Source organism: Arachis ipaensis, chromosome B05 (assembly GCF_000816755.2).
Source record: "Arachis ipaensis cultivar K30076 chromosome B05, Araip1.1, whole genome shotgun sequence".
Classification (NCBI taxonomy): domain Eukaryota; kingdom Viridiplantae; phylum Streptophyta; class Magnoliopsida; order Fabales; family Fabaceae; genus Arachis; species Arachis ipaensis.
In genome coordinates, this window is record NC_029789.2 from 131443266 (window position 1) to 131464530 (window position 21265).

A 21265-nucleotide genomic window follows, 5' to 3' on the forward strand; every position below is an offset into this window, starting at 1 on the left:
TTCTTCTCCATTCTTTCAATAAATCTAGTAAAAGTATCTAGTGGTAGTGGATATATTGTTGTAATTATATATCCCCATTGTCATATGAGAAACAGTGACAATGGAGTTGTGTTTGAGTGTGATAGTCCTATTCTCTTGCGCACTTGGAGACTAAGTTCTTTGTCTGAGTTACAGAGTCTGATATTGATGAGTTTTGGTGCTAATGGGACAAAGGAGATTGAAAAAGTTAGATATAGGTTGCTAGCACTGGTGAAAAATCGAGTATTTTGGTTTTGTACTTTTTGACTCGATGGCGATGAGCATGTGCCTGATGTTTGATATCCACGAGAGAATTATGGCCGAACAAGTGATGGAGCATTCTGTGGAGGTTGGTGATGTTGGTGGTGGTGGTTCTAGGCACTCGAATTTTGTCCAAGATGACCCACTTCTTGCACCACTCCCTCTGCACTGTGCTAGTCCAGTGGTACACATGGACGTGGACAGTAAGAAGTCGGATGAAGAGTATGTTGCTGATAGCAACAAAAATGGTTCTTCTGAGGATGATGATGAGCATAAGTTTGTACCAGAGACTCCTATCGGTGGAATAGTTCGGTATTTTCTTCCTGCTCCAAAATCAATTTCGAAGTTATCAGTTGTACTCAGCCACTATTATACATTGGATCTGGACGCGATGCATGAGAAAACTCCATTTCCAATATAGGTGGAGATGATTACAGCACAGATAGTGGTGTGGCGTTTTGCATTAGTCACAGATTCAAAAACAAAGAAGTTGTCATGTTAAGTGTGAAGAATTACATCATTTGGAGAAGTGTTGAGTACAGAGTCATAGAGTTGGATCGATCAAAGTACCATGTGCATTGCAAGCAATATGCAGCAGGATGTCCTTGGAGTCTCCGTATTGTCCTCCGACCGAATCTCAGATATTGGTAAGCCATTATTCAATGTCTAAAGTATATTCTTGTTTATCATAATTATTTTGGGATGAATGTCTATCGATTCCATTTTAATCCCATGAGATGTCAGACTGGTCCAGTAGATTCAACAAGAAAATATGGTTACAACATTGTGATAGCGGTCGCAGGCTTGGGCACATTACAACAAAGCTCTCTGAGTGCATGAAAGCTGTTTTGAAAGGTACGCGGTATTAACCGATTTCATCCATTGTTAGATGTACTTACAAGAGGCTCTAGCAGTTGTTTGTCATGAAGGATAGGGAGGCACAAACACAATTGACAGTCCGTAATCAGTTTTTCACTAGCTGCTAGCTGGTATTGAGAAAAATAGGGAGAAATTCCAAAGATGCGAGTAACACATCGCAATAGGAGGATCTCAATGTTTGAGTGCAGGCACATGTGACTGTGGTCCTTTCTAGACACTTCATTTTCTGTGTCATCATGCATTTACTACTTGTGCCACAGCAAGTGTCGAGTGGGAGAGATATGTTCATCCAGTGTATATATAAGAGGCAGTGTTCAAGGTGTATGAGGTAGAGTTTCCGCCATGCATAAAAAAGCTACTGGGAAACCAGTTTCTACAATATTTCGTAATGAGATGGATGAGGTCGAGCGTGTAGAAAAAAGGTATGGACTATGCAAACAAACAGGCCATACTCGAAAAGGGTGCCCCGATCAGCCCACAGAGGATACCTAGTTGTGTCATGTATTTCATTATTGTAGTTGTGGGGTCTTATTTATTGGCTGTGTCAGCCATGCGTATCAACCTGTAGACATATGCAACAATAACAAGCAATGCATCACTTGATGCAAAATAAAAGAGAAAAAAAAAAATCCTAAACGACCCCTGATAGTTTTGAAAGACAACAAGACTCTTAATAAAAAAACTATCATTTTTGTCCCTTGAACTTTATTTCTGTGAGACTGGTTAGCCCTACTGTCAATATTTTTCTCTGTATTAACGGAATAAGCCTACATAGCATGTTAAAAAACTGTTGATTTATCCGTTAAAAGCCAACTAAGATTAGCAAATTCTTTTTTGTTGGGAGTCTCGTTATCTTTTCGGGGTAATTGTTAGTTTTTTTTTTTTGGTTATTTTTTTCAAATACATTGACTAAATTTATTGTGTAAAACTGAGAAATATTAGTGATTTTTAAATTATTTTTACTTATAAAAATTAAATAAAGGATATATTAGTAATTAACGTGTCCCATAAGCATGTTCTGGAGAAAGATCATTGACAGAAGGACTAGCTAGTCTCATAAAATTAATTATCAATGGTCGAAATGGATATTTTTTTCTTGGGAGACACATAGTCCTTCGAAGAAATTATCAAGAATTGAGATGGATATTCACCTAAAATAAAATAAAATTACTATGAATGACAAGAGAAAAATCATATATAAAATAATATATCTCACGGTCATTGGAAACCTTGAAATCTACCTCTCAGATGGGCACCACTCTAAAAATCGATGATATATCCATGACACCAGTAGTGGCATGCATCCAACAATATTAATGGTGGATCGATGTGCTGTAGAGCATAATGAGTGGTACGCTCATGCAAACACAGCGGATCCCCAAGACATATTGTGACCCCTCTTGAAGTCGGTTAACAATGGAAGACACCTGATATGGATCTAGTTGTTTGACTTATATGTTATTAGGTAACTCCCGATCAGCAACAGGATGTAACACTTCATGTATTGTCAGAGGGTGACTGAATTTGTACCAGATGGCATATGATGTACTCTGTCCCTAAGCTATGTCAGCTTCATGAAAAACGACTCCTTCCACCGCGCCCCCTGCTGCTGAATATGCAAAGGCCTAGCACCGAGGAGCTCCTCTATCTACTCCCACGTCGGGTGCTGGTACCATATCTAGAAGTTACGCAAGCACCCACCCACTGGCTCTTCGTCGGTTATACACCCAAGGTGGTATGCAACATCCTGCAAAGTGATAGTGTACTCACCTCCAAGGCAGGTGAAAAGTGTGGGTCTCTAGATGCCAAATCTCCACAAATACAGTAATCGGGGTGTTGTCGGATACAAAGTCCCTGAGCTGCATCGTGTCACCAAACGCAACCTCGCTCAAGTAAGGGAGAATGGCGTCCGATGGTGTGACAATGTGGCTAACTCATCTAGGGAGTAGTAAGTAAGGCCTCTGTTAAAATATAAAAGAGGTAAATACCAACTCGGTACCCGAAAGATTATGGCGCTGACAACATGATACCTAACTTTTATTATTGACAAAATAGCTCCTGAAAAATTTTAAAATTTGACAAAATGACCCAACTATAAAAGAATGACAGCACTGTGAATGAAAAAAATTATGAGTAATGTATGAATTTATAAGAATAACTAAAATTATTCAGTAAACCGGTCCGACCGGAAACCAGCAACATAAACGGTTCGGTTCTTAACTTAAAACCGCTTATCATAGAACTGGAAGCAAACCGTTGAACCGGCCGGTTGGATCGAACCGGTAACCGGCCGGTTTTGCAGAAACGACGCCGTTTCAGTTACAAGAACGCGTTGCTCTGTGCTGTGCGCCTCCCCATTTCGTTCCTAACTTTCCTTCCTTCATTCTCCTCAATTCAAAGAAAGAAAACCCTAGCTAGCCTCCACAGTCGCCGAACGGAGTGAGTGAGCCATTGCCGCCGTCCGTGGTTGTCCGAGGCTTCTCTCTTCGTCTTGTCCTCAACCCCCTGTTCGCACTTTGGTCTTTTCTTCCTCGCTCGGCATCCATCCTCCATCGTCTTCGTCCTGCGCGCCGTCCTCTCGTCGCCGTTTCGTTTATAACAAAAAAAAAAAAAGCTTCGGTAGCGCTGAGAGCCCCTTTCCCCCTTCTCTCCTTCTTCACTCTCCAGAACTCAACTCAACCTCAAGTCCTCTCAACCAAAGAAAAAGTTCAAAACCCTAGCCTCAGCTGCTGTTCGTTTGTCCGTCGAGCCACTGCCGCCATCTGTTCGTCAAGCCCCAGAGCCCAGATCCCCAAACTTCAAAGGTCAGTTCACTGCTCACTTCTTCTGCATTTTTTTTATGTCCTGTTCAATGATTATTTGATTACTGATGAGCTCTGGTTCTGCTATGTTCCTGTTTTGTGTGTTGTGATTTTGCTGATTATTGAAGGTCTTGTGATAATTGATGATTTGATTACTGCATTATCGTCCTTTTGCACCTTTGTTGTCAATTCATATGTAGATCTTAATGGTTTGACATTCAACAGGATTTAAGATAGTTTGTGTTATTATTTCTGTTTATTTTTTAATTTTTTTTATGGTGAATTGATATTAAATTGGCCCTTCTGTGTCTTTCTCTTTATAGATGCTTACCTGGGTATCCCTTCAAGTGTCCCAAGCTACAGATTACTCCTGAGAATGGCTTATCCGAGAGTGACACTGATAAACTATTGTCACTCCTCCATGATCAGGTATGATCCAAGTTTATACCTCAGTATATGTCTCTACTCGTACACTTCAATGTTGTTGTTGAATTGTTGACCTTTGGTGCATTTATTGTACTGTATGTAGTGTTGTAGCAATATTTATGGCTAGGATGAAGTAGTGGTTAGCAATAGAATGCTTTGATGTTTTTGGTTCCTTGGTGTCAATGCTGAGAGCAATTAAGAGCAAGCATGTGTTATGATGTCCAAGTTGGTAGAAAGGGAGCAACAAGGTGGAAGAAGTATCAAGTATGTATTATTGAATTAAAAGATTTTTAAAAGCATGATTTGTACATTATCCAAAGAAAATTGAGGTAGGATTCAATATTGAGGTAGTTGAGACCTGAATGGCAAGAACAAATTACTAAACCAAGCATATTTCTATGTGATCTTATTTTGAATTCTTCATGTGTTCCTCTTTCTTTTAATTCTTTGAATGTAACTACTGATCTTTTTTGGTACCCAAGAGTTTACTAGACACATTTCAGGAGTTTACTAGACATATTTCAGTTTAATTATTTCCTCACCTCATTTCATGTAATCATATATTCATGTTCTTTTTTCTTTTTCATAATTAGTTGCTCTTTTTATTTGCATATCTGTTATGACATAGTTTGTTTATTGAAGCTTTAGTTTTGAGGGTAACTCATGGTCTAGTTATAATTAAATTAAAAATGTATGGGTTTTTTTAGCCAGAAGTAGGGGAATACAATTTCAAGTTTCTAGCACAAAATCAAAAATAGACAAAAACTAAAATTGAAGCCTTTCTCTTAATTGATGTATTTTTATTTCTTGTTTATTCTGAATTTTGGTTACAATTTGATCTAGTTGGAGGCAGGGAAGCAACTTTCAACTCAGCGAGGCTATCTTTGCTTTCGACCGTAAATGAAGAAGGAGAAGCATCCTAGAGAAGCTTTCTAACAGCATTTAGTTGTTTGTCATCAAAATTAGAAACCTTGGACAATGATTCTTTAGAGTGTTTTATACTTTTATTTATAATTATACTTTAGAGTGTTTATTTATAATTTATTTATTATTTTATTATAAAACGGTTTTTCTGGGTAGACTACGGTTGAACCAGTTGAACCAGTAAACCAGTAACAAAAACGGTTTAATGACCGGTCCGGTTTTCAGAACCTTAGTCTTACTCTTATTCTAAATAAGTAAGGATTTAACAAAAAAAAATAAAACATATTATTAATCTTGAGTGCGAGGGTATGGGAATGTGAAGGGAGAAGGAAGAAGGAAGAAGGAAGAAGGGAGAAGGAAGCAGGCAAAAACCTTGGTACCGTAGCAGAGCACATAGCGTGGGAAACCCCAAATGGTTGTTCTCATACTTGTACCAAAAACTGCACTCTGCATGTTTGAATCTTTGCTCATCGATGATGTTATCGATTGCTTCAAATATAACAACTTCAAGGTTCCTTTGTTATTCTCTACAGCAGCTGCAGCAGCAACAACTTGTTCTCTCTGTGTCTCGTTTGCACTCCGCCCTCGCCCTCCACCTTCCACTCTCCTCCTCTTACCCTTTGGTTGGTACCTTCTCCCCCTTCCTAATTGTTTTCATTTCTGTATTCAAGTTCATAATTTCATCTTGAATAAGTAGTCACTGCTCTCTGAATTATTGGAAAGTCTTGTCTTTTACATACTCTGCACTGCAAGAGTACACATAAACTGTGATTATTGGGACATTAAAAGTAAAATGAAATAAAGGATTTGATCCAATGAGATTAACCTAATGTCAAGTATAGCATTTATAGTTTTGGAATAGTGCTGCTAGTGTTTGTTCAGCTAATTTAAAGTGTTCTTTGAGTTGTGATTGGTTTTGAAGAGAGAACAAGACAAGGCATTAAAAAGACAAAAATTAGTATTTTTGTATTTTGTTTGGTATAAACTAAATATAAAAAGAACAAATTATAAAAGTCCAATTTACTCTCAGTTTTTCCACGCAAAAGCTTCAGGAAGAAAAATATAATAATAAAAAATGTAATTACAAAAAAATTAATAAGAAAAATAAAAGAAAAAATAGAAAAATAAGTTGTGTTTCTTATTAGTATTTCTGTGTCTTTTTTGTCAAGAAAGATACAAAATACACTAAATCATTATTTCAGAACATAATGTCTGTCTCCATGTCTTCTACCAAAGATAATTTTGTGTCTTTGTGTCCTGTCTTAGTGGATAAACGCAGCAGGATACAAATAGTTTTCACATGTTAATTATTGTCTTGGACTACCATTAGTTTAACATCCTTTTCATGAAAACCATACAATTAATTAGTCTAATTAGTGATGACTCTCTTCCCAATGTAGTTATATATTATTTCTGGTCTCAATTCTCAATCAATCTCTTTTGAATCTGTCTGATTTTAATCAGCAAAAGTTAATTCATTGGGAATTTTCAGTTTTTTTCAACAGCGGCATCTCCTGACAAAGAGATAGCAGCGGAGAAAGTCTTGAAGGAATTTCATGCCACAATTGAAAATGTGGCAGCATCAAGTGTCAAAGGTTATGCTGCATATATTGATAAGATGTGCAAGATTGGAAATTTTTCTGCTGTGAGTCAAATGCTACAAGCTTTACAAGACAGGAACATTTCTGTTCCCCCTAATGTGTATATTGTCTTGTTAGCAGAGGCAAGTCAGAAGAATGACATAGACCTTTCGTGTCAAGCCTTCAAGAAATTATTGCTGTCCTGTAAATCCCCAAGTGCATCTTCATGTCTTAGTTTTGCCCAGGCTTTCACAAAAGCCAATGGTTGTATCGAGCTACTCAGATTCATTGAAGAAGTATCAGAAATAACTTGTTCGAGTACATCATTTGTAAACAAGATCATTTTCGCCCTTGTCAAAAGTGGACAGAAGGATAAGGCCTTGGTGATATTTGATTATCTTAAGAGTCGTAACTATAGTCTTGACTTGGTCACATATAATATTGTTCTAGATATATTGGGCCGTACAGGTCGTGTGGATGAAATGCTTGATGTGTTTACAACCATGAAGGAAGCTGGTTTTGTTCCGGATATTGTTTCTTATAATACTGTATTGAATGGCTTGCGGAAGGCGGGAAGAACAGACATGTGTATTGTGTATTTTAAGGAAATGAGTGAGAATGGCATCGAACCGGATTTGCTTACATATACTGCATTAATTGAGAGTTTCGGCAGATCAGGAAATGCTGAGGAATCTTTGAAATGCTTCAGGGAGATGAAACTGAAGGGGATCCTCCCTTCAATATACATCTATCGATCTCTAATCAATAATTTAAACAAATCAGGAAAGGTTGAGTTGGCAAAAGAGCTTCTAGAGGAGATGAATTTGTCTTCTACTCGTCTAGCTGGTCCCGAAGATTTCAAGCATAAAAGAAGACAAAGAAACAGGCTGGCCGAGGGTCCCGAAGTTCGTTAGTTATGTTGGTATGCTGTTCTCTGTCATTTCTTAGTTGTAATAGCATTGCCATAGGAAGCTGACCCTCATGCATGTCTTTGAGGTTGAATTGTTAGATATGTGCAAAGGAAAAGTGTAATATTGAATATTGATCAATTCATTTTGTTCTTTACTTATTGGAATGATCAGCTAATTTGTTGAGGCACATAATGAATTTGCTTCTTCCAACACTTCTCGGATGAAACCAGTGCTTAATTGTTTAAGCATCCAGCATAAAAACTAGAGTTGGCTTATATTTGAATGAAGGAAAATATGAATAATGGCTAGCCTTACAAATATTTAACAGCTAGTATAGAAAAATAACCTTAGCTCTTTCTTTCTGGGATCACACTTTCTCTATACTATTTAACAAGTTTGGTTCAGTTGCAATTTCTAAAATCCCTCTGTTAATTCTAAAACCCCAGGAAGAATCCAAAACCAAATCATTCAAGCTTGTTTGTTTTACCTTTTGAGGGACACATTTTTGCTTCACATTGAAGTGCACTGAGCGAGAAGCACGTTTTCTACTTTTATAATAAACAAAATGTGAATCAAACAAGAACCATTCTTAGCATAGAACTGATTATAATTTCTACTGTATTCTACCATCTCTGATTCACAGCTACTTTTGAAGGTGGCCAATTTGGCAATTTCATTAAAGCCGAAACAATTGAAAACAGGATATTGAAATTGATTTTTAGCATAGAATTAGAACTCATAAAATGAAGTGAACATCACATTCAAGCAGAAGAGGGGGCATAAAAAGCTTTTCTCCTAGTGCTAAACCCACAAAGATTTTGTCCATCTAAATATACAAATAACAACAGAATAACATCCAAACTATATCATAGGGAAATCTCTAGTCACATTGAACTAAAAATGGCTATAACATGACATATCATGATAAATAAGTATCATTTTTTCTTGGCAATGAACAAGCCCCATTTCTGCTCCCCAGCTGCACCTCTAATCTGCTTGGCCCTCCATCTCTCAACAATCTCATTGTAGTCTTCCTGCAATTAGTGATTCCAGTCATCAATGTTTCGAAATTAGAAACAACTATATTTAAATAAGCAGCACCTAAGTCTTATTCGAAATATATTTTATAAGTGTTCCTCTGAGAGTTAGGATCTTGGAAGGGAAGGGAGAAAAGGAATGGCTTGATGAATAAAATCGAGTCAATTTCACTCTCCTAGCCCCCTCCTTGTCTTCCCTTCCTTTTCATGATCTCAACTAATAGATATACCCTAAGGAACTCACCTCAGAGAATTCATCAATGAAATAATGCTTCTTGTTCTCAAGGGCATTTAGCTCCTGTTGTAGTGTTTTCATGAACTGAAATCACACAAGTAACAATTTTATTGTATCTTCAGAAGAACAATTTGATTAAATGTCAAAGAAAGTAAATTGTAGTATTTGACAAACCAGTTCTGTTTGGTCCTCAGCAATTACATCATCGAATCCAGCATTCTTAAGCATCTGTGTAGGAAACAAGGGACATGTCTTAAAATAAATGTAAGCAAGAATAAATTATGTTGTCACTAATATCTTACAATATGCTACCATACCTGATAATATGCTTCCATGTCATGGATATAATATCCTCCTTTTTTAATGTATTCTTCACATTCTAATGATATGCTTCCAGCTCGTTTGCAATAATCAGTAATTAGAAGTGTACCTCCATGCTTCAACCACTTATAAAATGATTCAAACAGTGCCGGTTTATCCTGCATTAAACCACAGAAAATAGCTGAGAATAAAGCTTCAGAAATGAAAGGAAAGAATACTTCAAGCAGACCCAAAAAAAAAAATATCAATCAAACTAAAATCTAGAACTACAATTTATTTGATAAAATTTAAGTTTGATCTCACAGCTCTAAAATATACTCATCAAAATCTCAACCATGAGCACTGAATGAGCTAAATATATATTTTTTTTTGTCATCCCCAAATTTTAGCATTTAGTGATACCTCCCTGATCCTTTGAATTACATAGATTGTTTTCTAATTGAAGAACGATATGTCTATATATTTTGTTATGGGACATCATGCTGACTTATACTTCATGCACCATTGAATGAGATGCCAATCCCACTTAGATTAGTCACATCCTACTTAATAGTAGATGGAGTGTTTTGTTTACATGATATCCCATATGATATATTTACACATAATACAAGTTCTTATTAAAACACCAAAGATGGTTCCTTACTTTGATGTGTAACATGGCATCATGAGTGTAGATTACATCAAATGTATTCTTGGGATATGTTTTTCTGGTGCAATCGGCACATTCAAATTCAACCGTGCATTTGAGTCCAATGACACGTTCAATGGCAAGAGAAATCATATTTATGGAGAGGTCAATCCCAACAACATCAACATCAAAATTTTCAGCCATGTAAATATCACCTCCTCCAGTACCACAACCGACATCCAATATTTTCTGACCTGGTTTCAGTCCCAACTTTTTAACAATTTCCTTTGTTGTTTCTGCTCAAGCAATAAGCAACTATATATTAGAAATATCAGAAAGCTTTGATGAACCTGATTCCTAAAATGAATCGATGACAAATTAGCACAATAGATTTTGACATTCTTCTGAAAGAAACAGTGTCCTAAGTATGATAATCTTTCTGATTTAAAATAATAGTCAATTTGCATAAAGTCATGCATTAGAAAATCAATATACACATTATCCGTTACTGTATCACTTTGTTCATTATTTACTGTTATTCTAAAACAGAGATAGTATATATTAACCAATCCAAGAGCAAAAGATGATGACAAAAAGCTAAAGAGCACTGAATTAAGAATAAGAGGTCGGAAAATGTAGGATTTGCTATCTCCTTAGTCAGGGAATTAATCATTTTAATGTGATGTTATATATTTCAGCTTCCATCCATCTTTGTAATGAATTGATTTTACTTGGCAAGTTTATAAATTTGTAATATTATTATTAATATTATTAATATTATTTTTAATAATAATGAAGTAATTAATGGTTATTAACCGTTTAGCATGGTTCAAACAATAACGGTAATACTTTGTGTATGGAACCATTGTATTGTTTGACAAAAGGATGTTTTTTGAGTATGTTTCATAAAGGAAATAACATGTACATTGATAAGACATATTTGTTAAATTTAGAACCATTGAAAAAGTCACAACCATTAAATAGCTACGTAACTTTTGATTACTATCCATGCAATATATATATATATATATATGAATACTAACCCACTGTTTGTAGAGTGCAACAAAAGAAAATTAAAAAGTGTGCTTTTAATTTTCTTGTTCAAGAGAGTTAAGAAATTTTATTATTGCTAATTAAGAAATTCATTGGTTTTATTGTATCATGGGAGAGTATTGTCATCAACCCTATATCAACTAAGTGTGGAGACAAATATCTCTCTAAAGAAAGCCATCTAATCGTGTCTTGAAACCATCTTCGTATACCCAACAATATCAAGATTCAAGACATACCAAGTCCTCCTGTGCTCACAAAACCTTGGCCATAAACATGCTCATATCTTAAGATATCCTTATGACTGTACTCCACACTGTCTAAGAACCTCTGGAACCCTTTATCATCTTGTGACCTGACTTTTTTCCATATCCAGCAAATCTGCATAAAAGGAGTTGTCACATATTAATTAAAAACATAAAAAATAAATAAGTCATGTAGTTTCAGCTAACTGATCAAGCTAAAATTAGATAAATAGAAAGGCAGCTCTGTTGCCTGGTTTTGATTCTTCTTATTTCTGACATAAGCTCCAATGCATTTACAGCCAACAAGGGAAAGCTCATAGGAATCCCCTGTTTCATCATTCATATGGCACTCTTTATATACCTGCATGAAAAATGGGAGGGAGACCTTTTATATGATACTAATTATGCAATTGAACATTTTGAATAATATCAATTATGCTGCACAAAGGTACTTTTATTTAATATGAAGGTTCATTCTCTAAAATACAAGCCAAGACTTTCCATTTGATTTCAAAATCAATGTCAACTTCATATTTATTCAAGTAAATGGTTCAAGGGAAGTAATAGTTACTTTCAGAACAAACCTTCGTGTAAAATCTGGGTTCCCTGTAGTGAGTTGGGTTGTATTTTCTCTTGGAATCTCCAGATTGATGGAAACAAGATTCCCTGAAGAATATATATCCACCAACCTTTAACCATTTGATCATCCTTTCAGCTAGATTCTCAACCTGAGATGAGCCAGAGGAAAATAAAAGCCTTAACCAAGCCATAATACAACACAGATAAGAAAAAAGTGTGACAATGATTCAATAGCTTTCTGTGTCAATGATTCAATAGCTTTCTTTCACAAAACAGCAGTAGAACAAAATTTATGACAATCTGCAAGTGAAATTCAATAGCTCACCTCTTTATCTGAAAGATACATAAGCAACCAATTTGAGAATATCAAATCAATTGATCCTTCAGAAATATGCAAGTTTGGGGATGTAACATCAGCACACATGAACTTGACATTCTTGTGGTGTCCATTAATGCTTTCATTCTGCAGAAATATTATTTAGCAAGATGAAAGAAAAATATTCATGAACCAAAAGTTTTACTTTAACTTGTATCAGCCATAAATGTACAGTGTGGTAAGAGACAATAGTTACCTTCTTGATTGCACTCTCAATGAAGTCCACTGCAAGCAGCTGGCCAGCTTTCTTGGCCAATTCACCTGTAAATCTTCCAATACCTGCTCCCAGCTCTAAGACTGATTTTCCTTCATATGCTGGTAATAGAGACAGTACCTAAGTAATGTGAATTAAAAAATAGATGAGTTACATAACAACTGAAAAATAAAGAAAAGATGGTAAAAGGATAAATCACTATGACAGAAAAATGGTACACAAGGAAGTTTGCAAGACTCAGTCTCATCCTATGCTGTTTCAATTATCTAAAATGAAAGCTGCCGAATAATCAAGTCAAGAAAAAATAAAAGAAGGAACTATAGCTCAAATTATAATTACCAGCAAAATAGATGATAATAACTATTTGTTCTCTCAATAAATGACATGTCTTCTAGTCTCAGGGCACTTATTAAACTATTAAAGTGTTAAATAAGAAAATATTTTATTGAAAATTTAAAGTTTTGAAGTTTTCAATGTTTTTACACAGTATATTTATTGAAAAATAAATTAAAATAACTTTCAACCAGCACTTTTTTTTTTAATTATTTTTCATCATCACAAATTAAGATTTTATCATTATTTGGCACAGAAAGATTGATAGATACAGCTTGTTAACCTAAAATAATAAATCCTAAAAGGAGGAAGAGTGCAAACATTTAGTTGTTTTTTTAAGCACTTTCTACTGGGTCCTTTTGTTTGTTCAGTATACATGTCTCATGCCATAGCAACCTCAACTGTACCATGAACCAGACAATAATATTAAAAAGCTAATTCAGCGTCTTGATGATTAGTAAAATTAATATATCAGTGCTATACTGTTTTATTTCACTATATATTATTCGATTTATGTTACCAAAGTTTAATATTGCAATGTCATATAAATGACAGAACATAATAAATTCACATGTAATACACAAATGGTGAATTATAGTATACAGATGTAAATTTATACAGAAACATACAGATATTCATTTTAAACCATATAAATTATTATTTAATAATATTAGTGTCACTGTTGATATATATGTGTAGTTATTTTTAACCACAAAAACTTAATCTGTACAAAACAAATCTTTACAGTAGTACTTCCCCACACAAAAATGTTATTATCATACATGTATATAGACCAAGCTATTAGGCGTACAGCAATTTATATTTCATATTAAATACCGTTACTAATATGGATGTAGATAAATGCCAAGATATGCATTTTTAATTTTCTTTTATATAAATAAGATGGATATAAAGTAAATATTATAATATGGCTTCAATGTGACTAAATAACTAAATAATTATCGTTTTCCTTGTCATATATATAAAACTGTGAATAATATGAAAGTAGGATTTAATTAGCATGTGTTCTAAGATTACCAATTATAAACATTTTTATTAAAAAAGACAAAAAAAATTAATTTTTTAAATATTTATTGTGTATCTATGAAGATAAAAGTTTTAAAACTTTTACTTTTTTACTAATAGTAATATCAATATATTAGCTAAACCCTAGTAAGGAATATGTTGAAAATTAATATGACTTTTACAGATAAATAAGTGTAGTGATTCACGTCGTACACAAAAAAATAAAATTCCATTATATATATAAATTGACATATAAAACAAAAATAACTATAAAATTTGGTAGAGACTCAGGTAAAAACATTTAAAACATTTTTAAATAAAGACAACTAATCTTATTTATTAAATAGATTGTCATGTATTAAATTTTTTGACACGTAGCATAAATTAAAAGTGTTATTTTTATTAAAAAGCGTTGTTATATTCTTTTTTAGTCTAACAATTTTTATTTTATTTTGAATAATTTGAATAAAACTTACTGTGAAATTGAGATTTCGGAAACCATTGTTTTGTATTGATTTAAGAAATTTAGTATCGTTTGAATTAATATTAGTTAGAATAATTAATATAATTATTTTTTTCTTAAATTTTTAATCTTATTTCATAATTTATAATTTTATTATTAATTTACGTTTTTTAGATAATTTTTTAATCGTGGCCAAATAAACAACTTAAAAAAATTATTTTTACCATTTTTATACGAGTGTTGGCCATAAAAATGAACAAAATGAAAATACTTTACAAAGTGTTGGGGACCAGGCCAGTTAACAATCAAAGATAAAAGCTACAAAATTGTGAATGATAGTACGTAATATGTTTCCAGCAATATAAACATAAGAAGAAAGTGTACAGCTGTTGAAAATTAATAATCCGTATAATTGGTTATAGATAGAAATAATAAAGGCATAAGTTTACATCCCAAAATATACAAGCATAAGAACACATAACATATTTTTGTGTGTTTACTTACTTAAAAGTTAAAACGCATCATTACTGTACTCTGATCTTGCATATTTTTTCATTATTTGACCCAATGTTTCCTGTTTCTATTTAAGTTTAAATGTTGCATATTGACAATGTAAAAGTTATATTATTCAACAGCATTTGAGATTATAGATAATTAAGGAAAATGAATAGAGATCGAGAAATGAGGGTAGGGAAGGAAGAGAAGGCAGTTACTTCGGGTCTTTCTTCCTTGTCGAGATCAGAGGCGTTTGAATCGAGCATCATTGACTCCACCGACAAATCTGCAGAATGCTCAATCCAGTAGCTTCTCTGAACGCACCGTTCATCTCTACCACCACCTCTATTATCTTCATTCATAACCACATTAACATTAACATTCAGTAATTAACCGGGAAGAAATTAAGAAAGGAAAAAGGGGGCTGAATTTTGTGACCTTGCGGCGTCGTAGCAGCCAGTGAAGGCATCATAACATTCATGGCTGCGGAATGACGAAATTGAAGCAAGGCAAGCTTTGCGAGTAGTTTTAACTTTTAATTAATTTGGGCGAAGAGAGAGAAGAGAGAGGGAGATTATGGAATGAGAATGAAGGTGTAAGGTTTCATGTGACGTTAATTGCAGCAGCAGCTTCAACTATTTATAGCAACACCCACCACGCAACGCCGTACTGCCATAGCATGGGAATTTTTTATTTTTAATATTGGAGTGGTAGTCGTGTTTTTTTAAAATGTGGATTGTTGGGGATGTTATACTCAAATGTGGAATCGTTTAATTAGAAAAAGTAGAAATTGGACCGTCCGATTTATTAAAGTTACAGAAATTAGACCGTCCGATTTCTAGAGGTACACAAATCGAACCGTTCGATTTGTGGGAGGTACACAAATCGAACCATCCGATTTGCGGTAAAAAAAGATTAAAAACACTAAAAATTATAATATTAAGATATATCACCACTTCTACTTCCATAACAAAAAAAATTAGCCATAACATGGATCCTCTCCACATATATATATATCACAAAAATATTAACACTGATTAATATTTCATAACGACAAATACTGGAGCTCGTCGGTATTTTTAAAAGTATAAAATAAAATAGAAGTCACTCAGATAAAGAAGCCTAAAACGTTTTTTTTTTAAGATATTTTTTAGTAATTAAAATTTAACATATATAATCAATTAAATCATGTTATTTTTGTCAAAATTAGACTAAACAAATTGATTTAACTGAAAAAATGGTGAATCAAATCTTAAATTGGTCTAAATTCTCAAAATTAATATATATAATAAGAGCATTTTAGTCATTTTATATAATAGGGTATTGTAGTCATTTTTTATAAAAAATAATATTAATTTAGACCAGTTCAAGATTTGATTCACCATTTTTCGGTCAAATCAATTTGTCTAGCCTAATTTTGACAAAAATAACATGATTTAATCGATTATATGTGTTAAATTTTAATTATTAAAAAATATCTTTATAAAAAGACATTTTCAGCGTCTTTATTTAAATAACTCCCAAATAAAATATATTGTTAAATTATTATACTAAAAAAAATTAAGTTAATAGTCAAGTGATAATAAAAGACAATAAAGATGATTATTTTTGGTATTTTTTATTGTAGATGAGATTGGATGGCAAATTTGGTAGAATGCCAATTAATTTTTTAATTTATGGAGTGAACGCAGAAGTTAAACGCAAAAGCTACAATTTATTGTTTCTGGTGAACGGGAGTTCAAATCCAGAATCATGCTCGGGTTCAGAAGAAAAAAAATAGTCAAACAAAAATTACAATATTAAAAAAGATTGAACGCATTTCTTATACTTCCAATGTATTTACCAAACACACCCTAAATTGTTGAATATGTAACAAGTCCATGAAACTTATAACCATTATAACGCGAGCATTATTTGCACGTGATTATTTTCTTTGCTAACAACCATCAATCATTGATCATATCAAGCACCGTAAATTATTGTAATAATCTTGCTTCGCCTTTTATTTACTCGAAAATCGAAATAATGAATCTATTTTGGTATCACATAGAGGCTCGTGGTCCCCTTCCCACGTGGTTGCATTGGACTTGTGTTGCGTGCCAATTATTATTTTAAATAATGCTACTCATTAGTCATTACCTTTTATAAATCACATAAAATATATGTCTGCTAAAAAAATCATACAAAACATTTATCTCAAAAAGGAAAATATAAAGCGTGGAGGAATGTTACCAAAATACCTTATTTGGGGTGTTGATTCAAAAAATTAAAAAGAAAATGTTTAGAGGGTTAGTAGTTTTATTGAAATTTGGTCAGTACTTAATCATTAAAAGTAAAGTGAGTAGTTTTATATCTTTGAATAAAATTTCATACAATTGAAATTATTAATAATGATTAATTGATGGTTACAAATCACAAAATTTATTGGTCCCTATCACTCCTCAAATCAAAATTTACAGAAGAATGTGATGTAATAGTTTTAGTGTGGAAGTATTTTAATTAGTTGAGCGTTTCAAAGCCAAGCTAGCTCGTGGCTAGGGCTGGTAATATATACCCTATCTGCGGGTACTCAACCTGGACCAATATGTTCGAGTAGGGTTATCTACCCAACCCGCTGCGGGTAGGGTAGGGTAGGGTACAAATTTATATGCGGGTAGGGTAGGGTACGGGTTTAGGGTATACCCTACTTTACCCTACCCGCATCCTTAATATATTATATAATATATATATAAAAGTTATGTTATGTAGTGAAGAAAGTGAGTCTTGTACTCACAATCTTCTTCTTATGTTGAATTTCTTTAAGATTTTATTGTTTTTAATTTTAATTTGAATTTAGTTTTTTATTTTTTATTTTATTAATATGTATAAAATTAAAAATGGTTGAATTTTATATTTATTTGATTTTTTTTTGTTTCTGCGGGTAGGGTCGGATAGGGTAGGATTTAGAACTTTAGGGTGCGAATAGGGTTAGGGTTGAGAGATTCTCAACCCGCAGGTAGAATAGGTAGAATTTTAAAAAAATTTTCAACCCACAGGTAGGATTAAGGTAAAGTCTAAATCCTACCCTACCCTACCCATTGCCAGTCCTTCGTGGCCCAAATTTCGTACAAACGGCTAGTTTAGATTATTTTGACACTTTTAATTTCACTATAAAGATGGCAATTTTAAAGATTGTTTTAGTTATAGTTGTTGTGAAGAATGGGCATATCCACCACTTGAATGTTAACATGGCATTTTTGCATGGAAATCTATGGGAGATTATATATATATATATATATATACACGAGAATTTTATTGTTTGGATGTTTCTGACTCTATATTAGCATATGTTCTTGTCCGAATGGACTTTTGAAATATAGTTTTTGCTTTGTGATATTATAATACGCTTCTTTTTTAAAGAATTAATATAACTCAAACATCAAAAAATACGAAAAATACATATAAAAAGTATTTCAATACTCAAATTAGTATATGTCAGTTTCATGCAGATTTGGTCATAGTGATTGGGCAATTTGCTCGGATTCTAAAAGATCCATCTACAGATATGGTTTCTTTTTAAGAACTTCAATTGTCACATGGAAAAGCAAAAAGCAAATAATTGTAGCTAGATTCTTGAAGATGAGTATAGGACTTTGGCAGCATCTACATGTGAAGCTCAGTTGATTACCTTAATGTTGAAAGAATTGAAGATTTTACAAATCTAACTAGTTGTCATCTATTTTGTAACAGCCAATATCAACACTCCATATTGCTACATATTTAGTTTTTCATCATCAAAGAACTAAACATATTAAAGCAAATTAAATTGACATTTTCTAAGAGATAAATTATAAGAAATTAAAAAACTACCAACGGCTATCTATCTCTACAAAGGAAGCATTGACGCACATACAAAAGCATTGGCTCCTAATTTGTTTGAACTCTGTTATACCAAGCTAGGAATGATGGACAAACATGGTCCCAACTTGAGAGGGTGCGTGTAACTTGAGCCAATGAGCAATGAATTGATGGGAGGAATGGTAATATAAAGCAAATAAGTTGATACAACATAAATTATATGGTCAATTCCAGAAACAATCAAGCAATTGAGAGTTGGACAGAAATATTTATAAAAAAAGAACATAATGGGTAGTTGATTAATTTTTTTGCTATAATTTAGAATATATAATTGAAAAAGAATGATAGAATTTTTAAAAATTTAGAAGCAAGTGTCTCAAAATTTATCAAAGGGTCGATTAGGAGCTACAAAAAATGGACTGATCTTGATTTTTAGTTATTAATAACAATGTCAACGATGACTTTGAATTAATTTGTATTTATTTGATTAGTGACTCTATGTACTCTATATACTCTAATTGCTCTATCTTACTGTGCTGAGTTTTTTGGTTAAAAAAAAATAAAAGAGTAACTGAGTTGTAATTAATTAGTTACACTAGTTAGGAGTTAGTTATTGTAATTGTATGCATATATGTAGGTAAATTTTATAATATTTATAATTTGATGTCTAATTTATTTTTTATGATAAAATTTAAATATTTAATAATTATTTATTTTTATATTTTTAAAATTAAATATTAATTTTAATTTTTTTTAGTAAATTAGACAAATACTTTTAGTCTTTTAGACATCATAGCAATCATTATTTATGTATGTAGCTTAATATGTAAGAAATTTGTGATTTATTACTATTAGAATATGAGAAATCATTTTTCATTTCTCAACCAATTTTTTTCTTTGAATTCATGATAATAATTTAAAAATAAAGATTAATTGTCGTTGTTATTAAACATATAATGAGAAATGTCTATTTATATGCTAAAAATACAATCATTGGCTTATACCCAAAAATAATCGCTGGCACCTAAGAGATTTTCACTGGAGTCTCCTCCATCAGATTCGTCCAGAACTTGGGCAAGTATTTAGGGGTGAACCTTAATCACTCTCGGGTGACACGCGTAACTTTCAACGATGTTTTGGACAAGATTCGGGGAAGGCTAGCCAGCTGGAAAGGGACATTGCTTAATAAGGCAGGCAGACTCTGTTTGCTCAACTCGGTAGTGACTGCGATTCCTACTTATCGCATGCAAGTATCTCTCTTCCCTAAAGGGGTAACTAATAAGATAGAATCCATGATGCGAAACTTTCTATGGAAGGGTCAAGCTGATGGTAGAGGCATGAATCTAGTTAACTGGAAAGTGTTGGTCACTCCTAAGAAGTTTGGAGGTCTGGGAATTAGAGATCCTTTTTGTGCCAATATTGCTCTTCTTGGAAAACTAGTTTGGCAACTTTTTCACCATCCTGACAAGCTATGGGTTCAACTATTGACGGAGAAATACCATTCTTCTAAGGCTGATTGTTTTAGTCGGTCTCGAGGAAGGGGATCTTATGTTTGGAAGAGTATATGTCGAGCTTGGGATATCCTGAAGGAAGGTTTTAGTTGGTGCATTGGGGATTTGGAACAGAACTTTTGGTTTTCTAAATGGAGAAGAGAGGGGCGACTATGTCAGGAGATGGATTATGTTCACATTTCTAATTCGGATCTCAGGATCTTGGACCTTTGGTCATCTGGACAGTGAAACCTTGAGAATATCTATTCTCATCTGAATCAGTCTCTGCAGAGCAACATTAACTCTTACAACCCAGATGTTCAAGCTGGTTCAGAGGTCGGTTGGTGTTGGACTGGTGCGGCCTCAAAGGTTTATGATGCTCATAGTGGTTATTTGTGGCTCAGTAAGAAGATGTTTAGTTGGGAGGATAGGGGTAATTGGCTTTGGCTTTGGCGTCAACAAGTTCCAGAAAAGCACAAATTTTTGGCCTGGCTATGTCTTCGGGAGGCTCTTCCTACTGCTGCATTTTGTTTTAGGAGGGGCATTTCACACACGGATAGCTGTCCACGATGTTTCTCAGGTCAGGAATCGGTTTTACATTGTATTCGGGATTGTTCAAAAGCCCAACTTGTTTGGCAAGCTTTAGGGATCTCCGATCAACCAGTGGATTTGATGAGTTGGTTCTTATATAATAGCAAACAGCGCCCTTTTAGATTCTTTTCTGGTCTCTGGTGGATTTGGTGTTCGAGAAATAACGAGATCTTTCATCCTCACGAGCATTGGACCACAGACAAGGTGATTGGTATGGCTTTGTCCTTAGAAAAGGAGCTCCGAAATATTTTTGAGTTGCAACGACTATCTATCCCCTCAACCATTAGTGGCTCTTGGATTCCCCCCTCAGTGGGTACCTTTAAGATTAATTGTGATGCTAGCTATCCTGGCAGTGGTGCTCGAGTTAGTTTTGCTTGTGTTAGCAGAGATTGGAAGGGAAGGTGGTAACGAGGCTGTCTGGGAACAATTGAGAGTCGTAGCATTTTGCAAGGAGAGTTGTTTGCTATTTGGAGAGGCTTTTTTTTAGCATGGGACTCGGAACAAAGAGACATTATATGTGAGACAGACTGTGTGGAGGCATTTAC

General features: G+C 33.7%; 2 protein-coding genes across 2 annotated transcripts; one reads left to right on the forward strand and one right to left on the reverse strand.

Annotated features, from left to right (window-relative positions):
• On the forward strand, positions 851 to 8012 carry LOC107644190 (pentatricopeptide repeat-containing protein At1g11900). The gene is made up of 8 exons (XM_021123979.1): positions 851 to 926; positions 1024 to 1134; positions 4088 to 4168; positions 4283 to 4388; positions 5229 to 5281; positions 5587 to 5724; positions 5843 to 5932; positions 6815 to 8012. The coding sequence occupies exons 1-8, from the start codon at positions 851 to 853 to the stop codon at positions 7801 to 7803; spliced, it is 1644 nt and encodes a 547-aa protein (XP_020979638.1). The 3' UTR covers positions 7804 to 8012.
• On the reverse strand, positions 8492 to 15471 carry LOC107644191 (phosphomethylethanolamine N-methyltransferase). The gene is made up of 12 exons (XM_016347999.2): positions 15241 to 15471; positions 15021 to 15154; positions 12468 to 12605; positions 12221 to 12358; positions 11901 to 12044; positions 11567 to 11677; positions 11311 to 11452; positions 10037 to 10317; positions 9390 to 9551; positions 9247 to 9300; positions 9082 to 9156; positions 8492 to 8834 (listed from the first exon to the last, which is right to left on the reverse strand). The coding sequence occupies exons 1-12, from the start codon at positions 15281 to 15283 to the stop codon at positions 8736 to 8738; spliced, it is 1521 nt and encodes a 506-aa protein (XP_016203485.1). The 5' UTR covers positions 15284 to 15471; the 3' UTR covers positions 8492 to 8735.

Bases quoted from the DNA above. Each gene is read 5' to 3' on its own strand.
- LOC107644191 (XM_016347999.2), bottom strand. From the start codon at position 15,283: ATGAATGTTATGATGCCTTCACTGGCTGCTACGACGCCGCAAG. The intron at 9,301-9,389 runs GTATGGTAGCAT...TTTCCTACACAG, and splicing joins ACATGGAAGCATATTATCAG to ATGCTTAAGAATGCTGGATT. The intron at 9,157-9,246 runs GTTTGTCAAATA...GTGTGATTTCAG, and splicing joins CTGAGGACCAAACAGAACTG to TTCATGAAAACACTACAACA.
- LOC107644190 (XM_021123979.1), top strand. From the start codon at position 851: ATGTGCATTGCAAGCAATATGCAGCAGGATGTCCTTGGAGTCTCCGTA. The intron at 4,389-5,228 runs GTATGATCCAAG...AATTTGATCTAG, and splicing joins TGTCACTCCTCCATGATCAG to TTGGAGGCAGGGAAGCAACT. The intron at 5,725-5,842 runs GTTGTTCTCATA...TATTCTCTACAG, and splicing joins AGCGTGGGAAACCCCAAATG to CAGCTGCAGCAGCAACAACT.